We start from the raw sequence: 24,713 nt of genomic DNA on the forward strand, positions 1-24,713 counted from the left end.
AGTTAAAATTAGAATCACAGACGGCTCCAGAAGGCGGCGCGCTTTCAGAATTTACTATGTGCATAACCAATGTAACACCAAACAAAAAATAGCGTTGAGACTCTTCTCCCCCTCTCAACAAAATTGGTTATGTTGAGAATCAGAAGACCAAGAAGACGTGACTGATGGGATTGTTTTTGTTTCAGATGTGAATAGATTCTTGAATAAATTAGACCTCCGTAAAAAAGAAAAAGAAAAGTAAAGGAGGTTTCATCGGAAAACAAAGTTGTGCTCGACTCATTTCCCTTAGTCACTTTTCATTATTTTCCATTCTGGGGGGGTCTTCTATTACAGGTTTTACGGTATTCGAATTTAGGAAAATGTGAAAATAATGCAAATTCTGATTCCTTCGATTACCGTTCATGCGATCCTCGGATTTATTGGACTTGGATCTATGTTGATGTTTGCGATAATGTACAGGTCAGTTATTTCTATTTAATTTGCATTAATTCTATTAAATTCAGATCTGCCGACGATCGACTAATAGTCGGTTTTGCTCCATTCTCTGAAGTAGTCTTATTGGTCATTCCAGTCTACGCAGTAGTATTCCCAATAGTTGCTGTATTCCAGAATAAGCAACTGCGGTTAGCTTCAAGGTAATTTACAAAAACATAATTATTACTCTACAGACATAAGTTCAGAAGAGCTCTTCCCTTTCTGTTCAATCCCGAATCTCAAGAATCGAGTGAAATGCTACCAGATCCACCACCATCGCATACCATGATCACATCTCGACCAAGTCGACAGTTGGAAAAAGAATCAGATACTCATTTCGATTTGCTCAATGAGATGTGGAAAAAGTAACATTGATAATCGAATTTTTCGTTCATTGACATTGAAAACTGGTTGATAAAATGTACGTACAAGTATTAACAAGAAAAACCATCAGGAACTAAAGTTTTGGTACTGAATCATGGCAAAAAACACATTCTCCTTTGCTATTTCTTCTGTATCCTTTGTGTGCTGGACACTGACAACGTGCTGGTTGACAGATTCTGGGGCATGGTTGAGGAGGTTTTCCACATTCTTCTTCACAAGACGAACAGACCATCCACACTTCATTCAATGCGCCTGAAAGGAAGGACATTGTTGCCAGAAAAATTGTATACTCATGGTTTGATGATCATTGAAGTTGTATGACATGTTTTAATGAATATTTTTATTTTATGTATGAAAAGCAAAAAGCGTCTGATTTGAAAATAATCTTAAATTCTTCTAAGTTTCTGGACTATTCTATCTGTTATTCAGACATCAGCAATTTCCTGGTTTTTTTCTTATACAGTGCGAAGCAAAATCAGAAATTTGATAGGGCCGTGGCAACTAAAAATGCAGTTTTCTAGGCCGTTGTCCGTGTGGACTCCACGGTCAGCCAAGCGAGACCCTTGCACATTTAATAATGAAGCGATTTACGAATTTAAAAATTAAAGGTGCATGGAATTTCCTCCAAGGGTCTCGTTTGGCTGGTCGTGTAGCTCCCTGAGGATAAGATGTGGCCTAGAAATTCTGGCTTCGCGGTCCCATCAAACCGCTGATTATGTTCAGCTTTTTATAAGAAAAAATTGGCGCTAATCGTTAATAAAACTGAGTAGAATAAAACTGTAACATAATAGAACTGCAACACAATAAAGTTATTCTTGAGGGGCCAGCGCGGCCCGCGGGCCGGCTAGGGTCCTAAAAATTCAGCAAATTGATGCGTTGCTTCCCTCTGAATAACTGCATAATTGTAAGTACTTATTAGTTGAGAACTACAGGAATGCAAGTCCTCCCAAAACTTCCAAAATTACCACCAGATTCCCAAACTCACAAGGTGTCACTTCCTCAGTTTCCTCTGTTTTAACAATTGACGAATCATCATACATGTCTGTTTCACATTCAACATTCCAGACGATTGTCTGAAAGAAAACAAGATGTTCATATAAGTGAGGCGATGATGAATGACTTTTTGCTATTGGAAAATGAAAAGAAAAACTGACCGCGAAAACCAGAGAAGCAATGAGAAAATGTTTCATGTTGTTGAAGGAGAAATAGAAAAGGAAGTGGACGACGGTAGGAAGACACCAGAATATCGGAGGTCGGACCAGTCTCGGTCATTCTTAAATACAACCGCCTCCCTCCTTCTCTTGACCTATCTTGTTTTCTTTTTTCCCTCCCCCACCCATTCTCTTGTTCTTTTCGAACATTTTCTGTGTGATTTTTATTTCCTACCTGGATCCAATTACACCAATTACAATACATTTGACCTCTTTCTCTTTCTCTTCAGAAATATGTATATTTGAACTACCAAAAAACAATTGGATCTGTTTATTAAAAACGGAATACACAGATGAAAGTATATGATTAACCATGGAAAGCGAAAGTTGGCATGATTCATGAGTTGTTAGCCGATTGTGATGTTGAAGAAAAAGACGTTGTTGTGGATGATGGAATCGGCTGAAAACAATAACAAGCATGTTGATTCTAGTTGTTTGGTTTTTAGCCAGTCAAAAAAGAACACACTTCACAAATTCGGTTGTTGTGAGTAATACTCTTCAACATCATGCAAAAACGGGTTAGTGGGTGACAGGTTGATGATTTGATTCGGTTGAGAAGAGGGTTGCTCATCTTCTGAATTCAGTGTTGGGGTGGTGTGTGAGATCATGTACAAACCGAGAAACTGATTAGCCATGTTATTATATTGGATTTCCGTTACATATCGAACTCCACTCCGTACCGGTTCTTCAAATGAAATCAAGTCTTGGTTAGGGGTTGCTTGGGAAACAGAGGCTCCGGAGGATTCTTGCTGAAGAAGCCATGCTAGTCTAGCATCTTCTCTCATTTGAACATCTTTATCCATTTGCTCTGCAGCATCCATACGATCCATTTCTTCTTGAAGCTGTCTGGCATATTCTTCATCTGTCATACATCTGAAAATAAGGAGGATGTTAGACATTACAGAATTTCATGTAGACCTAGTAAAATTTTATTATACGCTGTTTCATTGCCATATTCAATCGTTGAAACCTTTTACCGAAAAACCTGTATAAAGGGCCCCTTTAATAGAAGGGCCACTCTAATAGAAGGGCCCTCCAAGAGGGGCTTGAAAAATTAGAAGGGCTCGTTGTGAAGAAAGACCCCCTTCAAAAGGTGTTTTGAAATTAAACAATTTCCGTACGTTTTCAATAATTTTTTTTCGGAAATTCTACAATTTAGCAAAAAATTGGTGAAATTAAACTTTTTGCTCAAAAACTTGCTCAATTTCGGTGATTTTAGACTTTCGACGATAAATTTAGGAAAAAATGGCTGAAAAAAAAATAAAAGAGCTCCTCTAATTGAAGGGGTCCTGTAATAGAAGGGCCCTCCGGAGGCACCTTGAAACAATAGAAGAGCGGTCCTTCTAAAATCAGGTTTTACGGTAGATGCAATTCCAAAAATTTCTCACAAAATTATATTTGCCTAACCTTTCAGCCAAGCCCATTCTCCTCAATGAAGCCGCCTGTTCGTCCTCTGCCATTTGTTCTTCTCTCGTCTTTTTTCTATCACTCACTATCGTTCCATTAACATTACGATTGTGATTGTAGTACCTGTCGATTATTATCAAATTAAAAAAAGTGAAAGCAAACTTCCGTTACATCTCATATTCTCGTTCTTGTAGACGATGTGCTAGATCGAAATCTTCCCCAGATTGAAGACGTTGTCGAACTGGAATTTAGTACAATTTTTTCTTTTATTAGTCTCTGAATATTTTAACTCACTCTCAGAGAAAGTCGGTGTTGGTGGTTGTTCATGTTGTCTCGACATGTTCTGTAACGTATGAAAATATTCAAAACGAGGTTCCAAAGTGAAAAGCAAATAAAAGTAGAACCGTCCGTCCGTCAGCGGATGAAAAAAACTGAGAATGAATCATGCGTAAAGCGGTGAGAGAAAGAGAGACGGAGAATGAAAAAGAGAGCATTAGAAATAATATATATCTGGGTCAAAATCATCGATTGAGAGAGAACACCTGACGAAGGCGAGAAGGAGAGATTATATGTTGAAAGTGAGAGCTTTGACGTAATCATAAAAATGAGAAGGAAAAAAGTACAAGTGTGGGGAACAATGAAGTTTAATTGGAAGACGGAAATTGATAAGAAGAACTTTTTGAAGCTGAGGGAGAGGATTGGAAAGCAAATATTTGATGGTGAGGGAGAACTTTTAGAGCATAACAGAGTAAAGTTATTGAATATGAAGAGTTGAAAATGGAGAAAAGGAACTCTGCAAACATGTGTCAAGAGCGAAAAAAATTTGAAATCAGAATTAGATTTTGCTCTAAAGAAAACTTCATGAAAATAGCTAAAATCGGATTTAAAAATTTTTAAATTTGATAACTTTTACTCAATTTAAAAGCCTACAAATACCGTATACCCCTGTCTTCTTGCGGGAGTTTTAAAGAAATTTGAGGATTTTGAAAAAAAACAAATTTGGATTTCACTTTTTTTTGGATTTTACAGAAAAGTTTCAGTTTTGAAGATATTTTTGGATTTCAAAAATCTTGAGAAACATCGAAATCCAAAATTTTCTTCGAATTCCAAAGTTTTTTAAATCCAAAAAAATCTTTAAAATTCAAAATAACCAACTATGTAGAGTCAGAAACTTTAATTATTGCACTAAAATTTTTCCAAGATTATGTATTTCCCTAATATCATTACGAAAATTTTCGTTAAAAAAAATTGAAAACACCGTTGAAAGCAAAAAATTATTATTATTATTAAAAAGATTGCGAAAAGGGACGAGGATTTGAGTTCCCGCGCAGTCAGAAACCTAGGCCACGGCGGTGGGACGCCTAAAATTTCCGTCCCTTTTCGTAGCCAAAAACCTGTAATAGAAGGGCCCCGAACGTTTAACTTTAAGTCAAATTATCTAAGCTCCTTTCAAAGATACAAACAATCACCAACATTTTAACAAATGACACATTTTTGATATCTTTCTTAGGAACCGAGATACATCATCTCAAATTTGACAATACGGGGACCCTTGTATTACAGTTTTTACGGTATTCATATTTTTGACGGCATTTTTGAAATTTTTTTGTAATGATATCAGGAAAATACATAGAATTGGAAAAAAAATGGCAACAAACATTTTTGGTCGGAGTCCCCCTTTGAAGTTTTGATAGTTAAAAATGAATTTTTGAAATGTTAAAATTTCACAAAAAAAGTGTCTCCTTTATTGATCAGAATTCTGGTCCACTGAAATATCTAATTAAGATGTTCCTAAAAGCATTACATCATCTACTTTATTCAGATTATCCTCCAATCACGTTCTGGACTTTTGGCACGCCACACCTCTTGACAAGTTCAATGGTCTTTACACAACAATATGTCTCTTCTTTTTTCTTTCTTTTTTCTATCAATCAGACGATAAAGAAAAGCTGACATATCGCCACTTTGACGCCTTCACCAGACATTACTATGTTTGCCCACGATGCTGATCTTTTTAGTTTCATTCACCTCTTTTTTCTTTTTCTTTTTTGTTAAGTCTGTTCGGAATAAATGTGCCCCTTTCGTTTCTAAGATATTCATTTACATAACCAGACCAGACGCCTTCATTGATCCTCCATTATCCGACTTCTCAGACCCTAGAGGAAGAATTTGGTGGCATTTTGGGTAATGCGCTTCCTATTTTTATCTTGGACACTATTTATCGGGTCATATGGGGTAGAGCTACCGAAGATTCCTAAAGTGAGTACTCTTTGAAAATTTGAAATTTTTTATATCTGATTTTAAGCTGACTGATTTAATAAATCCATTCCAACAATTCAAACTTCGGGATATATTGGGTGCAATCACAGCACTTGAAACTCCGGATATTGGAAGTGTAAGTTGGTTTCAAATGTCCTTTTTTTGTATTCAATCTGTTTCAGGATCCTCCCGGAATCTCGTATCCAAAACATGAATATACGGATCGGTTGAGCAGTATTTCAGATATTAATAGATCTAAAAGGTAAAAGTTCATCAAGTTTTTATACAAACTGGATTTTACAGAGATCTTCTCTTCCAAGGAGACATCCATCTATCATTCGAACACCTTTCCAACATTGTTCGGGAACAATTAGACCATCCAAGAAGAAAACGAACTGCTTTCCGAAATGCTCAATATCCAAGTACAATTTGGTTACCTTATGTTCCTTACGAGCTTCATACATCTTTATGTAAGAATTCAAATTTATTTGTGAATCTCATAAAAATACAATTTTCCAGCCCCCAAATCCCGCTCCTCACTGATTGCGGCAATTTCGTTCTGGGAGAAGAACACATGTGTCAATTTCAAAAAACGGACAAATGAAGAAGTGTATTTGTTGATGTCCGCTGAGGAAGAAGGATGTTGGAGTACAGTTGGAAGGGATGAAGCACAAAAAGCACAGATTCTGAATATAGGAGAGGGATGTGAAATGTTTGGAATCACTTCGCATGAGTTAGCTCATGCGCTTGGACTATTTCACGAGCAATCAAGATATGATAGAAACAATTATGTTCAAATTATAAAATCGAGAATTGCACAGAAGAACTTTTACGATTTCGCTATAGTTGGAATGAGGAATATGGAAACCTATGGTCAGAAATATGACATTGGAAGTGTGATGCATTATAGACCAACCGAGTAAGACTGATCCCTACAGACTATTTATCGTATAACCTGTAATAAAAGGGCCCCAGATTGTCAAGTTTGAGCTAATTTATCTTGGCTCCTGTGTAAGATATCAAAAATGTGTCAACTAACAAAACATTTTTGATGATAACCATTTTATCAGTTGACAACTTTTTTATATCTTGGACACAAACCGAAAAAAATTGGCTCAAAGTTAAAAGTTAGGGCCCTTCTGTTACAGATTTTACAGTAGGCTATGGAGCCTGAAAATTTAAAACTTTTTCCGGTTTTCCATCGATGGAGGTAATACAATAATCGCCAAGGATATCAACATGCAAAACACAATGGGTCAATTCCGAGGACCTTCATTTCTAGATGTGGCGAAAATCAATAGGCACTACAACTGTGAAACCAATTGTAAATACAAGATTAAGTGTGTCAATGGAGGCTATCAACATCCGAGAAATTGCAATGTTTGTGTGTGAGTCTTTTGAATTTGTTCTTGTAAAATGGGTTTGTAAATGTAGGTGTCCACCAGGATATGGAGGAAAGGATTGTACAGGAATCGAGACATCAAATCCAGCGAAATGTAATGGAATTCTGGTTGCTGGTGAGACGCAAAGAAAGTTTACAATTAACATCAAACCAAAGTATCTGGTAAATGGAGTTAGAAAATGTAACTATCACATTACAGTAAGTAATCAATTTGTTATTCAGAAAAGTGAATATACTTTATAGGCTCCTCCTGGAAAACGTATTGTTGTAATTGTGGACTCAGTGATTGGAAATTGCGTTCAAGGATGTTATGAAGAAGGAGTTGAACTGAAAATGTATGATGATAAAACTGTAACCGGAGCACGATTCTGCTGCAAACTTCAAAAACCTCAAACGCTGGTTTCTCAGGGAAATACTGTTCCCGTAATGGTGGTTGCTGGAAAAGCGCAAGCTTTCGTTCAGTTGAGATATGCTACAGGTCAGCAGAAGTTAAACATTCTTATCAATAATACATTTTTCAGTGGATCATCCTCAAAACCGTAGTCCGAAAGACGGAAACGCAACGTCTTCTGGATTCAATCCATTGTTTTTGGAAAAATATCTTGATGATTCCATCGACAGTGAAGCCATTCGAAGGGAATATTTGGTAAGATGAATGAAAAAATTTAAAAGGGGAGTAGCGACAAAATATTTTATTCCATTAAAATGTTCGAAAATTGATTTTTTTCTAGAATAATTGAGTACAAATTCCAAAAAAATGTAGTGATTAGCGGAAAGTACAAGTAGGGGGAACAATGAAGTTTAATTCAAAAATGGAAATTGATAAGAAACAGATTGAATACGAACTAGTGTGATTAGCCAGACCTTCGTCTGTTGATCCCTTTCGCCACGTAAAGGCTCAGTACTTGAAAGGTTTCATGGTCTCCGAGGACCATTGTTGGATAATTTCCAAAGTTCCTTTTCTCTTGTAAGAAGCCATGCATACGCGTTTTATTGATATTTGTTCATTTCTTCTGATCTTTGATTGAATCTCTTGCTACTGGGGGACGTTCAGTGAAAAACACCTAGCCATGAACCCCAAAACATGGCGACCCTTAGGGCCTTTTAGTACTTTTTTCGCATTCGACCAATCAAAAGATCAAAAAGAAAATGAACCAAAAAGAAGAAGCGTGAGGCAGATGGCTTCTTACCAGAGAGAAGGGCTTGTGAAAATTATCAAACAATAAAATTTGAAGAGTGCCATTTTACAAAAACCCGAGTTTTTTTTCCAAAATGTGGATTTTTTTTAACGTGGACAGAAGAAGGGGACGTGACCTAATATTGATTTATTGCGTACAAAAAGTGAGGAGCGGTGAACAGATAAAATAAATAGGTTAAATGATTTAACTTAAATCGCGCCAAAGGCGCACCAGCCAGCGTTTGAAGCGCCGGAGGAGCGGCAAACATGCTGGTACCTTTAATTTGAAAAATAGTTTTCCATTTCAGATCCAATCAGACAATATCGGTCAGGAAGATTTCGAAACATTGGTTCGCCGCGAATTTGTGGATGAGAACTCTGTCGAAATTTGAATATATTTTTCTGAAAAACTATACTTGTATGATCTCACACACTTACATAATTTATTTTGTCCACATAAAAAAATTTCTAGAAAAAGCTTGCACTTATTTTCGTTTTTCTCCATTCAAAAATTCTGATTGTTTTTCAAGTACGTCCCTCTCAAGTATCATCAGTCTGGTGTGAAAGAGCCCCAACGAAACTTATTGGAATTACGGAAAAACAAACGGATCCTTGCTTTTCCATATTAGTCGAGGCGGCTCCTCATCTTATTCCCCCTTCTTTGTACAACATCTATTTTCAGGCACTGAATAATTTTTATGAACAACAAAAACTACTCTCTTGTGGTGCTCGCGAGGACGTCTGCATTCTTCCGTTCTGATTAAAAAACGTCGCATGCAGGAGGAGTGTTTGGCATCATGGCAAAAAGTAAATATTTTTTCTCGTTCCATTTTTGCCACCTTCAAAACCTTCTGGATTTTTCAGGAACTTTAGTATGAAGGCTTTCAATTTTTGTTTCTTTTTCAAAAAATATTTAAGTTACAAAATGAGCAAGTCAGAATCAGTTTTTTGCTCTGACGAGAGATCGATAAGATATTCTTTTTCAGTGGAATTTGACCATTTTCAGAAGTCTGGAGCTCGGCTTTCAAGTTTTCGATGGTTTGTTTTAACCTCCAAAGTTTTCAAAGTGATTGGACGTTTGACAGCCGAGCTCCAGACTCCTGATCCAGGAGTCCTGAAAATGGTCGAAATTAACTGAAAAATACGTTTTTGTATATTTTATTGACCGTTACTGTATACCGTAAAACCTGTAATTGGAGGGACCCCAGACTGTCAAGTTTGAGTTCAATTATCTCGGCTCCTATAAGAGATATCAAACATATGTTCACTGATAAAATGATTGTAATATTATGACTAACAATTTATTAATTGACAAATTTTCATATCTTTAACCTAAACCGAGATAAATTGGCTCAAAGGTAGAGTTTGGAGCCCATCTATTACAGGGCTTACGGTATCGATTCAAACAATCAACACCGAAATCTCAAAAATCTTTTGTCATTTTCTGAGTTCATTTTTCTCTGATTTTCAAACCTATTGCTCAGACCGAAATGTCATGTCGATTAGACGGGTAACTTGTCACAAAACGGCACTTAAAATGCATGAGCGAGCAGCTGAATGAAATTCTGCGGCTCTCATCCTACACCTTCGTTTTCAGTGTCCCTTCCTTTTTTTCCTTTTCATCCAGGTAGTCACTGTTCATTAACCTTTTTTCCCTCTTTGTTTCATTTTCCTATTTCTTTTTGATTCTTTATTATTTTTGTTTCTTTATGTTTGTGGTTTGCAAAAGTAAAAAAACAGATTAGTCTTGGGGGCCATTGAAAAACGTCACACAAAACCATTGAGCCATATAATAATACTCTCTAAAGTTGTGTGCACCGGGAAAAAAGAGTAAAAAAGTCATATTTCGAGAGTCCCCTTCTCCTAAGGATTACTATTTCGAAGTTTTGGTCGATTTGTCATTTTTGAGACACTTCAATCCCCTTTTTCAACCGTTCAAGGATTATGTCTTCTATTTTCTTTTCTTTCTGATTCATAATTCTTTTTTGTTCTCCTTTTTCTTTTGAACAACTAAGATTTGAAGAGCACAACATTTTTTATTTGTATTTCGAGTGAGAGATATCTCGTCTTGAAATTCCAATTTATCACTATTCAAAATCTAGGTCATTGTCAGTAGCGTCCTTTAGAAACGTGTTGAAATCTGGAAATTTTTATATTTTTGTTTCCCTCTCCTCCCACGTTTTAAAACTCTTTTTGCAGTTATCGAAAGCTTCTCCAAATCATGAAGGTGTTAACCTTTCTGACGCTTACAATCTCCATCTTTTCAATGTGAATTAGAATTTTAGAATTTCAGAGAAATATAATATATTCGTATTTTCAGCTTATGTTCCAAATATTGTGCCCAGATGAACTTCGATCCAGAGGATATCTTTGACACCGACAAATCCTATATGAAACATGAAGCCAGGAATTATGTAAATCAGACTTTTGACTCTGTGTCACTTCGAAACCGGTAATTTTGGAACCGGTTCGAAACCGTGGTAACGCAGGCGAACGGATAAATTTCAGACTACAAAAAAATTTTAGAGATTTCAAATAATCTTTTTTTGATAGAATACATTCTGAAAATCGAAAAATTTAAGCTTGTTTCTTCTTTTAAGAACACCAATTCCTGGAGTTTTCTTTTCGATTTTCAGAATGTGTTCTATCGGGAAAAGCATATTTGAAAACCGTTAAACTGTTTTAGTAGTCTGAAGATCAGCCATTCACCTGTATTACCACGGTTTCGAACCGGTTCCGAAATGACTGGTTTCGAAGTGACGCGGAGCCAGACTTTCGAATATTGATTCAAGATTTTATTTTCTAGACGAAGCACACAGACGAAACATACTGCTATGCCAGTTTCCATGCTAATATTACTGAACATCAGTTTGTTGTCAATAGAATGTCGGACTGTGCTTCCACATTCAGAGGTAAAATCAAAGCTGGAACCCTGAATGGGAAAGTTCCGGAGACATTGAAAAAGAACAAGTGCTATTATCAACACAATTGGATTATCTGCGTTTGTAGTGTAACTTACTGCAATTCTCCGCAATATTGGACGGTAGGTTCAACATTTTTGTATTTATGAAACAACGAATTTTCAGTTGATGCTTGCTAGGTTTGCACATGACAAGGCACCGAAAACTCGTCTCGAACCTAGAGCTTTTGAAGATGCAAAGACTGTTGCAAAGATGGCGAATGTTTCGTTACAAGTGAATCAAAATGTGAAATCAGAGTATCGGGATAACTTGAGGTGTTTGGTATGGCTTGCGGATACTGTTAACCAAGGTGGGAAGTTTCATAAAATTAAAATTCAAGTTGTTTTTTTCAGCGGAAGAAAATCCACCATTCTATCTGTACAACTACATCACCACTGTTCACCGATCTCCCCCTCTCGCCGATGCTCTTGCTAATGCTCCGGTTTTAAGAAAAGATCGAGACTGGGGAACCATTGATAATCACACATTGACACAACTACATATGAATCTGAAGGAACCATTCAAAGATGGAACTCATGAGACTGACCGGGACTACAAAACCTATCCACATGAGTTGGCACAAGACGATGAGAATGCACAAAATGCTCTGTATATCATAGCTGCTGGAACAGTCTGGTGGTTGGTTGCACTCATTGGCACTATTGTTTTCCTAATCAAGATTTGTCGCAGGTTCCAAGATATTTTTTAGGTTACTCTCTGAAAAAATTAGTTGCAGAGCACAAGATCATTCACAGTTCCCTCGGATCAATGACGTGTATTGCCATCGCAGATACGAAAGATGCTTCAAATCTCCAACACTGCCGAAGGAATTCGAGAAAGTTCGACGTTGCGATTTCAAGAAGAAGGAAGCAGGGGCTTCTATCAAGTAGGGGGTGGTTAAAATAATTTAGGAAAAATGGAAAATTGTTTTTCAGATGACAAGAACATAGGATCAGTCCGAATTAAACTTTATTTGAATGTGTTCATAGATAAAAAAGTAAATTGTAAGATACCGCAAAACCTGTAATAGAAGGGCACACACACTCACGTTTGAGCTTATTTTTTTGGCTTCTATGAAAGATATCGAAAATGTATCAACTGACAGCACATTTCTGATATTATGATTAAATAGTTGACAACTTTTTCATTTCTTTGACAGGAATTGGGGATACCGTAAAACTTGTATTAGAAGGTCCGGCCCTTCTCGGATGGCCCATCTATTACGGGGGCCTTCCCATTACAGGGGCACTTCTATTACTGGAACCTTTCAATTAGAGGGGCATTTCTATTTTTCCAGCCATTTTTCTAGAAAATTTCATCGAAAATTTCGCCGAATGCTTGTTCAAAATGAATGAAAATCTATCAATTTCAAGAAAATTGAGAAATTTTGGGAAGAAAAAATAGAAATTCAACAATTTTCTGCGAAATCATGAAGTTTCTGGAATATTTTTCCCCGAAAACGTACGGAAATTAGGTTTTTTTTTCAAAAGTCACATTGGGGGGGGGGGGCTTCTATTTTTCCGAGACACTCTCGGAGGGCCCTTCTATCAAAGGGGCCCTTCTATTGGTCTTTTCTTGGTATCATTAGTTTCTTCTATTACTTTGAAAAGGCGATTGATCCCTCCTTTTTTATTGCTCTCCACGCTCTTTTTTTATCTAAAGAAAGCAATAACACTTTGTCACTTCGTTTTGACACCCTCTCACCAATCCAATTACCAATCCAACCTCCGTTGCTTGTTGTCGGAAACGGGCAAGAGCAAAAGTTTTGTTCTAGAAGTGACTGATATATTGAATTATATTTTTATATTTTTGAATTTCGCTAACCTTGGACTTCCCCGCACTTTCTTGATAATCCAACAACGCGGCTTGAGGAGGTCATTGAAAACAGATTAGAAAGAGCTGGACACAGCGATTTTTAGGCTAGGAACAAGCGGCACAAAGACGGAGATGAGTGCTCCTAGACACCCGCTTTTCTTTATTTTTTCCATCACTTCTACTCCCTCTTTTTTCATGTATTCTAAAATTGTGGAAGAAGAACGCATTAAAGGTATTCAGAAATGGATAAATTAACATTTGGAGTAGGAGGGGGAGAAACGGAAGTGTCGTTTCCCTTTTTAGAATTGTAAATGATGTGCCAAACGGGGCCTTCCATTCCTGTCTCTCTCTAGATATGACTTTTCGAATTACCACCACCACCTCCGGATCTAATCGAATCTTACATTTTTCACCAAATTGCTCGACATGTGTGTTGCACTTTGCAATTTGAGAGCATTTCCGGAAGATGGCAAGAAGTATTTGTACCAAATCGTTCGTTTCCTTTCTTGGCTTTATCCCGATTTTTGAAAAAGAAATTTGATACTTTTGGGTGGTAAGAAAAGTCAATTCAGATTTATTTTATAAGATTTGTTTTCGAAAAAAAATAATTGAGTTATTGTGGCTTTGTGGTCATAGGTAGGAGTTTGGAGCAAGAGCAACGAGCCAGGCCGGGCTTTTTTAGAATTCTCATGGCTCTGGTCCGGCCCGTTTGGGCCCAAGTTTTCAATATTTTCTGAAACAAATTTGGGGTCACTTTAAAAAATTTTTAACATTTTCTGGAGTGTCATTGAAAAATATTTTCCACATCAAAATTTGAAAAAAAAATCTGAAATTTCAAAAATTGAAAAAAAATCTGAAATTTGAAAATTTGAAAAAAAAATTCTGAAATGTCAAAATTTGAAAAAAAAATCTGAAATTTCAAAATTTGAAACAAGGTTTTGAAATTTCAAATTTTGAAAAAATTAAAATTTCAGAATTAGAAACAGAAATTCTGAACTTTCAGAAATTTTCAATTGTGAAAAATTAGGGCCGGCCTGGGCCGTCCAGACCCGGCCAGGTCCGCAGGTCAGACCTTGATTTTCCAAGTATGGTTTTTTTCGGAGGTCTGAATTTTTGAACATCTTGAAACAACTTGATTCCTAAGCTCCTATTGTATTCTATTTTTGGACTTTTGTTTTTTCGAATTTTTCAGTTTAAACTTGTATAATCCATTATTTATTATCCCTCTCGTTTTTTCCAGACCCCCTCTAAGCCGCTATGTTTATCATATCAGCCACTCGTAGCTTATTTTTCAGTTTATCATATTTTTCTTCTCCCGAAGTCTTACTAGGAAAAAAAAACTTTCCCAGGGTTCTTCTTCTTTTATTCATACTTCTTTCCATTACTACTAACCCATATATGAATGCTCTCGCGATGGGCCCCAAAGGTCATCCAATCTCATCAGCACATCTTTTCCGCTTTTTCTTTTTTCGTTTCCCGACCGACCCCCTTTATTGCCTTAAGAAACCCAATTAGAAAGCGCGACTCGTGAGAAACTGTCCCTTCTTTTCGTTTTTCCATCATCCTCTCATCTTTTCAATGTATTGAATATCTTTTCTCCCAACCAGAAAAAGCATTCTGAATTCCCTTTTTTTTCAACTTGGGCACTTTCCTGGTACTTCTACGGGTCCCAAAGACATTGCTTCTTCTTATTTCTTCCTTCTTTCATACACGCGAAAATGAAAAATGTCGGATTAATGTGAAGGAATAGACGGGGGTCTCCCAAGTGAGTAACTCGTAAAATTTATGGTTATTGGATATCCGGGGAAGTGCACCGAATGACCAGTTTGACCCACACAACTTTTTTTTGGTAGTTTGATCCTTCTTTATAAAAAAGTTTATGTTAAAAGCTTATCGAAAAGTCGAACGGCAGTTCTAGATTTGTCCGCATGGCTCAGTCGATATTGTCCGCATGGCTCAGTTTTTCCGCATGGCTCAGTCGCCCCACCTTCGATATTCGTCCCACAAGTTCAATTCCTCGAGAGGCAAAATTTCTTAATAGTTATTTTTTCATATCCCCCAGCTTTAAAAATATGCTCAAATTCTTTTATCCTTTCCTAACTCAACTTTTTCCTTTCATGATTTATGGTTCTTTGCTTTATTATCCGTTTTCCTTCCAACTTTCTTCACCAAACCAAATTTTCAACTTCTACTTTCAGAATGCGCAAAAAACTGATACTACTATACATCACAACAGAACTTTTAACAATAATTGATGGAGTACAGTATCCATGGACTTTTGACAATGATTTATTCGGAGGTAAGTGTTTTCATATACTTTTTTAGACTATATACATTTTTTGCAAGACAAGAAAAAATACTGATACATAAAAACAGAATCGAGGACTCACTCACCCTTTTTTTGGCTCACAAAATTCGAATTTCCGTCTCGACCGCGCGGCGAGAATTCACTTTGCGCATGTCTTTTCCGATGCTTTTTTTTCCAGAATCTCTTCGTTTTTTTCACGATCATAACGATAGTCTAAAAGAGAAAGAGAGCAACGTTAAGGTGTTCGTTACAATTCTTTTTTTTTTCTTTTTACCTCCTTTTTCTGCCGAAAACGTTAAAAAAAAGTAGAGTATAGAAATGATAGATTTTTTTGGTTCCTAATGGGATTTTTTGTTGACAATGACTCTGGAACAAAAATTTTGCCTAACATAAGAAAAATGTTTCCTGTGTTGTTGACCAAGTACCCAACACTCAATTTTACTATTTTCCTTTAAAATGTGACTAACTGAATTTATGGATTTTTTTTGCAATTCTTTGAAGTTTATCTTTTTTACCAATTTTTTCCTTATGTTTATGGCTCCACGTCACTACGAAACCGCGACACTTCGAAACCAGTCATTTCGAAACCTGGGTAATACATGCAAACGGATAAATTTCGGACTACAGAAACAATGTTAGGGTTTTCAAATATGCTTTTTCTGATAGCGCACATTCTGAAACTCCAAAAATTCAAAAAAGAATCCGCTTCGGAAATATTAAATTTGGGGTTTTTTCGAATTTCAGAATATGTTCTTTCAGAAAAAGCATATTTGAATGCCCTGAAATTGTTTTTGTAGTCTGAATTTTTTCCATTCGCCTGTATTACCAAGGTTTCGAAATGACTGGTTTCGAAGTGACGCGGAATCATATTTATTTGGAGAATTGCAATTCAAATATCAGGAATTTGTATTCCGAATTTTTCTTTAAATTTACTAAAAAAACAAGCGTGTCTTCCAGAAATCGGTAAATAGCTGAAAAACTAGGAATTTTCAAAAAACTATATGAGAGCAAATTTTTCAATCCAGGACTATTTTACACCCTCCAACGTTTTCAAAGTGATAGGAAACTTGAAAGCCGGAATCCTGAAAATGATCCAAAATCAACCTTTTTGTATATCTTATCGACCGGTACTGTAGCTCTTTCAATGCCGTTTAGAAAGCAAGAGGAACAAAATCTCAATGAATCTTCTCTCTAGAATTTTATTTTCCTGCTAAACATATTTTTGCCACCCTGTTCTTTCCGAATTCCTGATGAACGTGAAAGACGAGTGCCAAGTACTTCTTCGCCGGACATTCACAGATTCCTTCGAACCCTTATTTTCTAATTCTCTTAGTTTTCTCTCACTATTTTCCTATGATGATCCCTCCCTCCCGAAATCAGAAGAATTATTCATCAATTTACTGGCCAAAAGATTCCCACGATTTGTCCAAAGGGGGGCTCACGAGCTCTCTCGCGCCTACTCGTGTGCACCTCTTCTTCGTCGTCAACTCATTTTTGGAGAGAGTATCAAAACGGCAACATTCTTTCCACGCCCATTCTCATGCATTTCTTGACACCGAAACACTAAAAACGTACCACCAGCTTTTAGCCTAATAAAACTTCTTGGTTTCCTGCAAAAATAGAGAATACCTGGATAAAGTGGTCGGGCGGTGCACCCTTTTTCAACGCCTTCTTCTAATCGGAGACTCCGTCAAAATAAACGTTTTGGCTCCCCTCACCAATCTAATTTCTAACCAATTCGGCCCTCCCAGTTGTATTCCCAAGGAAAACGACATGTTAGTCAGTCAGTTTTGTTCGCAACAATAAAAACGGAAAACGTGCGTTTTCAAGATGGATATTTTTGCATATAATACTCAAATAATTGGCACCATCAGTTGTCAGATTCTCCATTTTCTTTCATCATAGTATACACTCCTTATTTCTTCAATAGATTCTTTTGAATATCTCTGAAAAGTGACTCTCCAGACATTTCAGTGGGACACTTTTCAACTTTTCGCAGGTGTCTAACGCCTTGTTTACAGAATCCTTATTTTTTGTTTTTAGAAGGAACACCAAACAAACGGATTAATTTTGTGAAAAATCTCAACCTACAATCTTCTAGAAATTTTTTTTCATTTTCTTAAATCTGTTGAAAATTCTGCTGATCTTCTGCTAATCAAAACTTACCGTAAAACCTGTAATAGAACAGTCCCCTAACATATTAAATTGACCCAATTTATCTCGGTTCCTGTAAAAGATACCAAAAAGTAGTCAACAGATAAAATGTTTATCATAATGTCATTAATATTTTATCAATTAAAAAGTTTTTGATATTTTTTAAAGGAATTGAGATAAGTCATCTCAAACTTGACAGCGAGAAGGTCCCTCTATTACAGGCTTTACGGTAATCCAACAACAAAATTTCCGTAATGAAAAAAGTGTAATTTATAGTTCAAAAAACCCTGACAAAATTCCAGAAAAAAACCCGCTGAAAACGGTGGGAAACTAGCCGAGTTACGACGGTTTTGAAATTTTACTGAGAGTCATTTTTCTAGTTTGCAGCTTCTAAGTCCAAAAAACTACAATCTACAAAGATTTCTAAATCTCAGTACAATTTTACAAAATTGTAACTCGGCTTATTTTGAACCGTTCCGACTATTTTTAGCTCAATATTTATGGAAATTAACGTAAAACCTGTATTAGAAGGGCCGACCCTTCTATTGATAGGTACCTCCGGAAGGCTCTCCTATTACAGGAGCCCTTAAATTAGAGGAGGCCATTCTGTTTTTCGGCCTATTTTTCCAGGAAATTTTCATTTGAAAATTGGTGAATTCTCGTTCGAAATTCATGGAAATGTATCAATTTTACCAAATTTGAAATTTTTTAGCAAAAAAGAGTTTTTTCCATAAATTTCTGTATCATTCAAGTTTGAAACTCAAAAGACCACTAACTAGACAGTTCAAAAAAAAGACTCTCTAGATTTTAAATCAGAATTGAACTTTTAAAGGATAGCCAAAAACGTAGCTAGATGAAAAACTACAATTCTGAAAACTCTTCTTGATGTACTATGACGAAGAATTTGGAGTACAATTCTCTGCTCCCGAAACCCTTGTTTTCTAATTTCGCACTAAGATTTCCGGTGCTTTATTCACAATTGTATCAATCTCATGTACTCCGCCTTCTTCTTCTTCATCGTTTACTGATGATTTAAATATGCAAAATGTGTGATGTCTCTTCTTGGCACATTTCCGGAGAAGAACACGTTGAAAGGTGTGCTCTCCAGATGAGCCAGCAATCTTAATATTTAGTGTCCTCTTACCGATCGCCCTTTAAAAAATAGATCTCCCATCAATCTCCCTTCTTTTAGTCTCACTCTCTTTCTCTTTTACACTTTTTCTTCTTCTTCTTCCGTCTTTTAGCCTACTTTCGAATGTACATTTTGCCGTTTTCGACACCAATTAGGCCGGCGAGAGAACTCATAAATAATTCGGGACGAACAAGTACTGTGTCAGTTGTCACGGGCAACTTTCCTTGCACTTTTTTTATGTCTCTTCTTCTTCTTCTTTGCTTTGTTCACTCGCACTACTAAAACCTTATTCTTCTCTTTTCTCTTTTACAGAAAATTTCACAGAATATTATGATACCATGGCTCTTGACAGCCTGTATATATCCTTGTGTCATAGGTGAGCACTAATCAGATTAAAAAACGTTTCAATAAACTATCAAAAAAACTAATTAAACTTTTTAAGGTCCTGACTTCTGGGGACTTCTCCATGGCGATTGGAGAATGTGCACAGCCGGTCAGATGCAGTCACCAGTCAACATTGATCCATCACAGCTTCTCTACGATCCTCATCTAATGCCTATCAACATCGAAGGAAACATTGTAAGTGTTTATTCTGTTCGGAACTTCCTACCGTATTTGCTATAATAGAAGCCCACTCTACACATGCACTTTGAGCTCATTTATCTCGGTTCCCATGAGAGATATCAATAATCTGTCAACTGATAAAACATTGGTGATATTAGGATGAACAATTTCTTAGTTGACGAACTTTTCATAAATTTTGAAGGAACCGAGATAATTGATCTCATACGTATAGCATGGGCTTCTATTAGAGCAAATACGGTAATCAATATTCTCTGATCAGGTGGAAGCAGTATTCGAAAATACGGGTCAACTGCCAGTAGTGACAATAAAAGATTTACCAAATAAGCCCACAATAAACATCACAGGAGGACCCACAATGCCTTATCGATACAATCTTCATCAAGTAAGCTTATCCTGTTATTCCTATCAAAACGAATACATCGATTCCAGATAAGCGTCCATTTCGGTAGAGCAGATGAAGGAGAGAAAGGATCAGAGCACACTGTGGATAGAGTCAGATTTCCAGCAGAGATTCAACTATTGGCATACAACAGTGCACTCTATCCGAATTTCAGTGTAGCCATGACGTCTCCAAGAGGCCTTTTAGCAGTTTCTGTTATCGTTGATGTACGTTCTTTTCTCATTTTTTTTGAATAACTTTTTTGAATTCAGATTGGAAAAACAACTGCTGTCGAATTGAGAAGGCTAACTGTTGCTTCTCAAAGCATTACTTATAAAGGTACTATTATTTTTCTTTTTGAATAATCCTAAAAAATAAGGAAATTCGAAATGTCAAGACTCGGAACTTCTGAATATTCAAAAATTTCCCAGTTTTAAAAGCCTTAAATTATGAATTCGGAAAATTACCAACTTCTGATTTCCAAAACTCAATTTTTGATGCTCCAGACAAAAAGTCAGGAAGTCCAGAAATTTCAAAATATTTTCTAAAAGTCATGAATTTCATTTGTTCAAAAATTCATTTCTAAATTCCATATCCTAAAAAGTCTTAAACACCGAAACTTAGAATATTCCAGTTTTCGAAATTTTAGCATTTTGAATGATTCCTAGAAAATGCTAGAAAATTCAAAACGGAAAATCTCGGAAATTCTGAAAATTCCGATTAGATTTTGAAATTTATTTTTTGGTCGTTGTTGCAATCCTAAGATAGTAAAATGGGCCTGAATTATTTTTCTAATGCCATGGTAGTTTAAATTGAAGATTCTCATGGAACCACTCTCCTTATACAGCAGGTTTTTAAGTCTAGGCCTTCGCTCTAGGTCCCTAAAAAGATATCAGGAAAACACTATTTTTTAGGTTCGAAAAAATTTTTCGAGATTACTGTAGTAGTTCTTCCAGGTCAGTCTACGAATCTCACCGACTTTCAACCATCCGCTTTACTCCCAAAAACATCTCACTACGTGACGTATGAAGGATCGTTAACTTATCCGGGATGCCATGAAACTGTAACATGGGTCATCCTGAACAACCCGATTTACATAACTAACGATGATGTAAGAGATCAAATGTATGAGTAGAATTACTTTATTGAGAATTTTCAGCTTCAAATCTGGAACGAACTACAAAAGACAGAAACTAAACAACCGGAGCCTTCTTATATGACACCTGCATATAGGCCTCTGAAATCTTTGAATGGACGACTTCTAAGAACTAATATCAACGTTGGATCGAAAGAATCAGCGGCATCGTCAAGTTGTCCCTCGAATATTTATGTTGAAATGGGATACAGAGCGAATCCAGGCAGAAATAAGAGGAATGACTCGGTTAGTGAAATATCCCTTTAGAGCTGGGATTCCCAACTAATTATTATTATTGCAGGTTTCTCGGAGATATGTACGAAAGTCTGAAGTTTTCGAAATCGAGAACATTCGACCTGATGAAATTTCCAAAATCGGGTCATATTGATTGTTTCTTACGTGTTTTTGCTCAAAACATCTAGAAATATGCTCGTCGCTCTGCTCACTCCCGCTCCAAAAAAATCACTTGCTGAATAATTACTTTGTCGTATTTTTTTTCACTTTCAGCCTTAATGAATACGGGTTATGTTATAAATAAAGTGTTTGACATTAATCACTTGATCTAATTAACTCTAGAACCTTATTGGAAAAAAAACATGGGCCTTTCTATTATGGGGGCCCTCCTAATACAGGTTTTACACTAGATTCCAAACTTCGTTTTTCATTTTCCAGTTCAATAAAAATGATGAACATAGATCAACTATTTTAAAACCAAATAAAAAAAACCTAGTCTGTATTTTCTTTTTAATCTTCTTTAACAGTTTGATGGTAATCACGAACACAGAAATGTTTATTTCCCTGTCTGAAACACAAATGTTTTGTGTTGAATAAATTTTTTCTTTTCCTGTATTATGACTGAAAACTGGAGTATAAAAAGAGTTGCGAATAGAAGAAGAATGTGCCGGAAAGACCTTCCTCCCAAACTCTTTAAATATGGTTTCTCGTCATACAATTCTTCTTCTATTCCTTGTCATGGGTTTGGCGTCTGCTGACTTCTCAGCCAGTTTCAAGAGTTTTATAATTAACAACTATTCGCAACAAATGTATGATGACTTGGCGAGAAACGATTTGGGAGCAGTTGGAAGTTACGGAGGAGGCACTCATGATGGGTACAGTCCGACTAGTAGAAGAGCAGTCATTCTTGTTCATGGAACCACTAATAATGCTGGAAACTTCTTTGGACAAAGGAACGCATTGCTCAGTAATGGTTGGAGCCAAGAGATCGTTTGTTTCTATACTGTATTCGTATGGAAGTATTTTTTTCAGGTTTATGGAACCACCTACGGTAGTGGAAGTGCATAAATCACACCTGCTACAGACGTTTCTATGGAGTGCGAATTTGTTCAACAGGTTCATAATTTTTTAATGACATGAATACGGATTATTTAATTTTTTAGATGAGAAACTTCATCAAAGTGGTCGCTGATTTCACTAAACAAAAAGTTGATATTCTTGGACATTCTTTAGTGTCTCCAATTGTCAGAAAGGTTTTCAAAACCAAGTAGAAAACTTTTTTATAATACATATCTGATTAAAGGCGATTCTTGGTGGGAAATGTGTCCAAGCTCAGTTGAAACTTACATTTCAGTTGCAGGTTTGAAAATTTTTAACTAAAAATTTGTAACTCATAAGTATGTTCAGGAGCAAATAAAGCATCCTATCTTTGTGTTTTGCCTATCACTAATGCCTGTTCATCTGTAAATGGTCTCTTCTGTCTCTTTTCATTTTTGAAGAATATCAACTCAGTGTATTTTAAACTTATGATTTGACTTTTCAAATCTTCAGATTTCAGGCAAAGATACGAAGGAAGCCACATTTATTCTATCTACGGAACACAGGATGACAAAGTCGGATATTTGAATCTTCCCTGTTTTACCAAAAACTCCCAGATCAATAATAGTGACCAGGAGTTTTCCAATGTAATTAACTATTTTTCGACTAAAAATTTCAAAATTGATAATAACACTTCAGGCAACCGGAAACCACGATGCGATTCTTTCTGGAACCATCGATTTGCAAATGAATCTGCTCAATGCTCATTAATCGACATGATGCGCTTTTTGTTGCCATATCTTTTTATTGTAATCAATTTTTGTAGCATGCAGAATAAAAGCTTATCAATCTTCGTGTTAAAATCAGAAGGCAGACTAGTACCAGTCTGCAGACTGGTAATGGAAAGAGTTCGGGCCCGGATCACATTTAACTTTAGGATATTTCAGGACTTTCTAAGTATTTTAAATTGGTTTTTTTTTGAATCAGAGTTGAAAAAAACTTTTAAAACGTTTTTCTTCAGGCTTGGTAGAAGATATACAGTGCTCCACAAAATGATGCTTCCACCCTCCGTGTTTACAGAAACACCTATTTAGGTCATTTTTCGTGAGAAGGTGTCAACATGAAAAATAAAGGTCTCCTTTCAAAACCTACGTATTAAAAATTTGGACCCATCACCATAACCCGGAAACGAGATACCGGAAAAATCCAAAAATCACGTTTTGGCCAATCCACAAAATGATGCTTCCACTCTGAAAAAGTGAGATTTTGGAGGTTTTTGAGCTCTGTGGCCACTTTTTGAAGGCCTGAATCTGAAGAATTTTGAGTATCTGACCCCCATACACTGAGACTTTAATACAGGGTTACTGAATTCCGGATTCCGGTTATCCGTTTTCCGGATTTCCGGTTTCCGGAAACTAAATTTCCGGATTCAAAATTCCGGATCACGGTTTTTGGATTCTGTTTTATGTGTACTGAATTCTGGGTACTGAATTTCGGAGTATGCGCACCGGATTCTGGATTCCGGAATCCGGATTTTTCGATTCCGGTTTTCTGGATCAGCTTTTTGAATGAATTTGAACGTCCCGAGAATCTGATATTCAGGTTTTCTTGACGAGCAAGAATTTCAGAAAGTTTCCGGGAGGTTACGAGAGCTTCTGAAATTCTGAGGGATTCTGAATAAACTTGGGATTTTGAAAGATTCTCCAGGATTATAAGAGACGGTCCAGGATTTCGCTCTGACTAGACTTTCAAAACCAAAATTTGAGATTGTCCAGAAGAAATTTCAAAGCAGAAGGTGTGATGATATGGGCTGCAATTTTATCGGAAGGTTCGATCAAACTGAACTTCGTTTCGAAAAAGATGTACAATTTGACACGCCTCTTCGTCGCGGAATTCTAACTTTCTGGAAAAGAAGCAGGAATTGGAGATTCGTCTTCATGAACGATGATCTTTTTGGAGGTCGTGCTAGTTAGAGCGGGATCCATCGAAGTCGTCTCTCATAATCTTGGAGAAACTTTCAGTCCCAAGTTGATTCAGAATCCCTCAGAATCTCAAAAGCTCTCGTAACCTCCCGGGAACTTCCTTAAATTCTTGCTCGTCAAGAAAACCTGAATATCAGATTCTCGGGACGTTCAAATTCATTCAAAAAGCTGATCCAGAAAACCGGAATCGAAAAATCCGGATTCCGGAATCCAGAATCCGGAGCGCATATTCCGAAATTCAGTACACAGAATTCAGTACACATAAAACAGAATCCAAAAACAGTGATCCGGAATTTTTAATCCGGAAATTCAGTTTCCGGAAACCGGAATTCGGAATTCAGTAACCCTGTATTAAAGTCTCAGTGTATGGGGGTCAGATACTCTAAATTCTTCAGATTCAGGCTTTCAAAGAGTGGCCGCAGAGCTCAGAAACCTCCAAAACCTCACTTTTTCAGAGTGGAAGCATCATTTTGTGGATCGACCAAAACGTGATTTTGGATTTTTTCCGGTATCTCGTTTCCGGGTTACGGTGATGGGTCCAAACTTTTAGTACGTAGGTTTTGAAGGGAGACTTTTATTTTTCATGTTGACACCTTCTCACGAAAAATGACCTAAATAGGTGTTTCTGTAAACACGGAGGGTGGAAGCATCATTTTGTGGAGCACTGTATAATAGGT

General features: G+C 36.6%; 9 protein-coding genes across 9 annotated transcripts in view; 6 read left to right on the forward strand and 3 right to left on the reverse strand.

Moving 5' to 3' along the window:
* The window catches only part of Cbr-srab-14, a gene marked incomplete at both ends in the record, with an annotated part of 2,586 nt that extends 1,743 nt beyond the window's left edge, over window positions 1-843 (forward strand). Inside the window, 3 exons of the mRNA XM_045242153.1 lie at window positions 356-459; window positions 504-635; window positions 681-843. Coding sequence (XP_045095037.1) covers window positions 356-459; window positions 504-635; window positions 681-843 — 399 coding nt within the window. The remainder of the gene's footprint in view (window positions 1-355; window positions 460-503; window positions 636-680) is intronic.
* Window positions 844-931: 88 nt separating this feature from the next.
* Window positions 932-3,816, reverse strand: CBG13044 (the record flags this gene model as incomplete). The annotated part of the gene is made up of 7 exons (XM_002630540.1): window positions 932-1,110; window positions 1,844-1,984; window positions 2,321-2,496; window positions 2,682-2,942; window positions 3,477-3,599; window positions 3,648-3,717; window positions 3,771-3,816. 7 exons carry the CDS (start codon window positions 3,814-3,816, stop codon window positions 932-934), a joined length of 996 nt encoding a protein of 331 aa, XP_002630586.1.
* Window positions 3,817-5,663: 1,847 nt separating this feature from the next.
* Cbr-nas-23 lies at window positions 5,664-8,706 on the forward strand (the record flags this gene model as incomplete). Its single annotated transcript, XM_002630539.1, has 10 exons — window positions 5,664-5,735; window positions 5,782-5,871; window positions 5,918-5,997; window positions 6,039-6,205; window positions 6,255-6,654; window positions 6,929-7,123; window positions 7,170-7,335; window positions 7,381-7,615; window positions 7,659-7,783; window positions 8,623-8,706. 10 exons carry the CDS (start codon window positions 5,664-5,666, stop codon window positions 8,704-8,706), a joined length of 1,614 nt encoding a protein of 537 aa, XP_002630585.1.
* A 1,953-nt stretch (window positions 8,707-10,659) lies between these two features.
* CBG13041 lies at window positions 10,660-12,164 on the forward strand (the record flags this gene model as incomplete). The annotated part of the gene is made up of 5 exons (XM_002630538.2): window positions 10,660-10,728; window positions 11,121-11,357; window positions 11,401-11,584; window positions 11,628-11,964; window positions 12,011-12,164. The coding sequence occupies 5 exons, from the start codon at window positions 10,660-10,662 to the stop codon at window positions 12,162-12,164; spliced, it is 981 nt and encodes a 326-aa protein (XP_002630584.2).
* Window positions 12,165-18,524: 6,360 nt separating this feature from the next.
* On the reverse strand, window positions 18,525-18,569 carry CBG25548 (the record flags this gene model as incomplete). Its single annotated transcript, XM_045242154.1, has 1 exon — window positions 18,525-18,569. The coding sequence occupies one exon, from the start codon at window positions 18,567-18,569 to the stop codon at window positions 18,525-18,527; it is 45 nt and encodes a 14-aa protein (XP_045099361.1).
* Window positions 18,570-19,013: 444 nt separating this feature from the next.
* On the forward strand, window positions 19,014-21,170 carry Cbr-cah-2 (the record flags this gene model as incomplete). Its single annotated transcript, XM_045242155.1, has 8 exons — window positions 19,014-19,059; window positions 19,126-19,262; window positions 19,528-19,650; window positions 19,698-19,874; window positions 19,920-19,986; window positions 20,604-20,758; window positions 20,807-21,028; window positions 21,084-21,170. 8 exons carry the CDS (start codon window positions 19,014-19,016, stop codon window positions 21,168-21,170), a joined length of 1,014 nt encoding a protein of 337 aa, XP_045095036.1.
* A 545-nt stretch (window positions 21,171-21,715) lies between these two features.
* CBG13037 overlaps window positions 21,716-24,713 on the forward strand; it is a gene marked incomplete at both ends in the record, with an annotated part of 6,943 nt that continues 3,945 nt past the window's right edge. The window contains 2 exons of the mRNA XM_002630535.1: window positions 21,716-22,006; window positions 22,180-22,269. Of these exons, the coding sequence (XP_002630581.1) occupies window positions 21,716-22,006; window positions 22,180-22,269 (381 nt within the window). The remainder of the gene's footprint in view (window positions 22,007-22,179; window positions 22,270-24,713) is intronic.
* CBG13039 lies at window positions 22,337-22,825 on the forward strand (the record flags this gene model as incomplete). The annotated part of the gene is made up of 4 exons (XM_002630536.1): window positions 22,337-22,376; window positions 22,424-22,529; window positions 22,575-22,701; window positions 22,754-22,825. 4 exons carry the CDS (start codon window positions 22,337-22,339, stop codon window positions 22,823-22,825), a joined length of 345 nt encoding a protein of 114 aa, XP_002630582.1.
* Window positions 23,268-24,713, reverse strand: part of CBG25547 — a gene marked incomplete at both ends in the record, with an annotated part of 2,661 nt that continues 1,215 nt past the window's right edge. Inside the window, 2 exons of the mRNA XM_045242156.1 lie at window positions 23,268-23,396; window positions 23,528-23,788. Coding sequence (XP_045099360.1) covers window positions 23,268-23,396; window positions 23,528-23,788 — 390 coding nt within the window. The remainder of the gene's footprint in view (window positions 23,397-23,527; window positions 23,789-24,713) is intronic.

The sequence above is a fragment of the Caenorhabditis briggsae genome, assembly GCF_000004555.2.
Source record: "Caenorhabditis briggsae complete genome, chrII, whole genome shotgun sequence".
NCBI lineage: Eukaryota > Metazoa > Nematoda > Chromadorea > Rhabditida > Rhabditidae > Caenorhabditis > Caenorhabditis briggsae.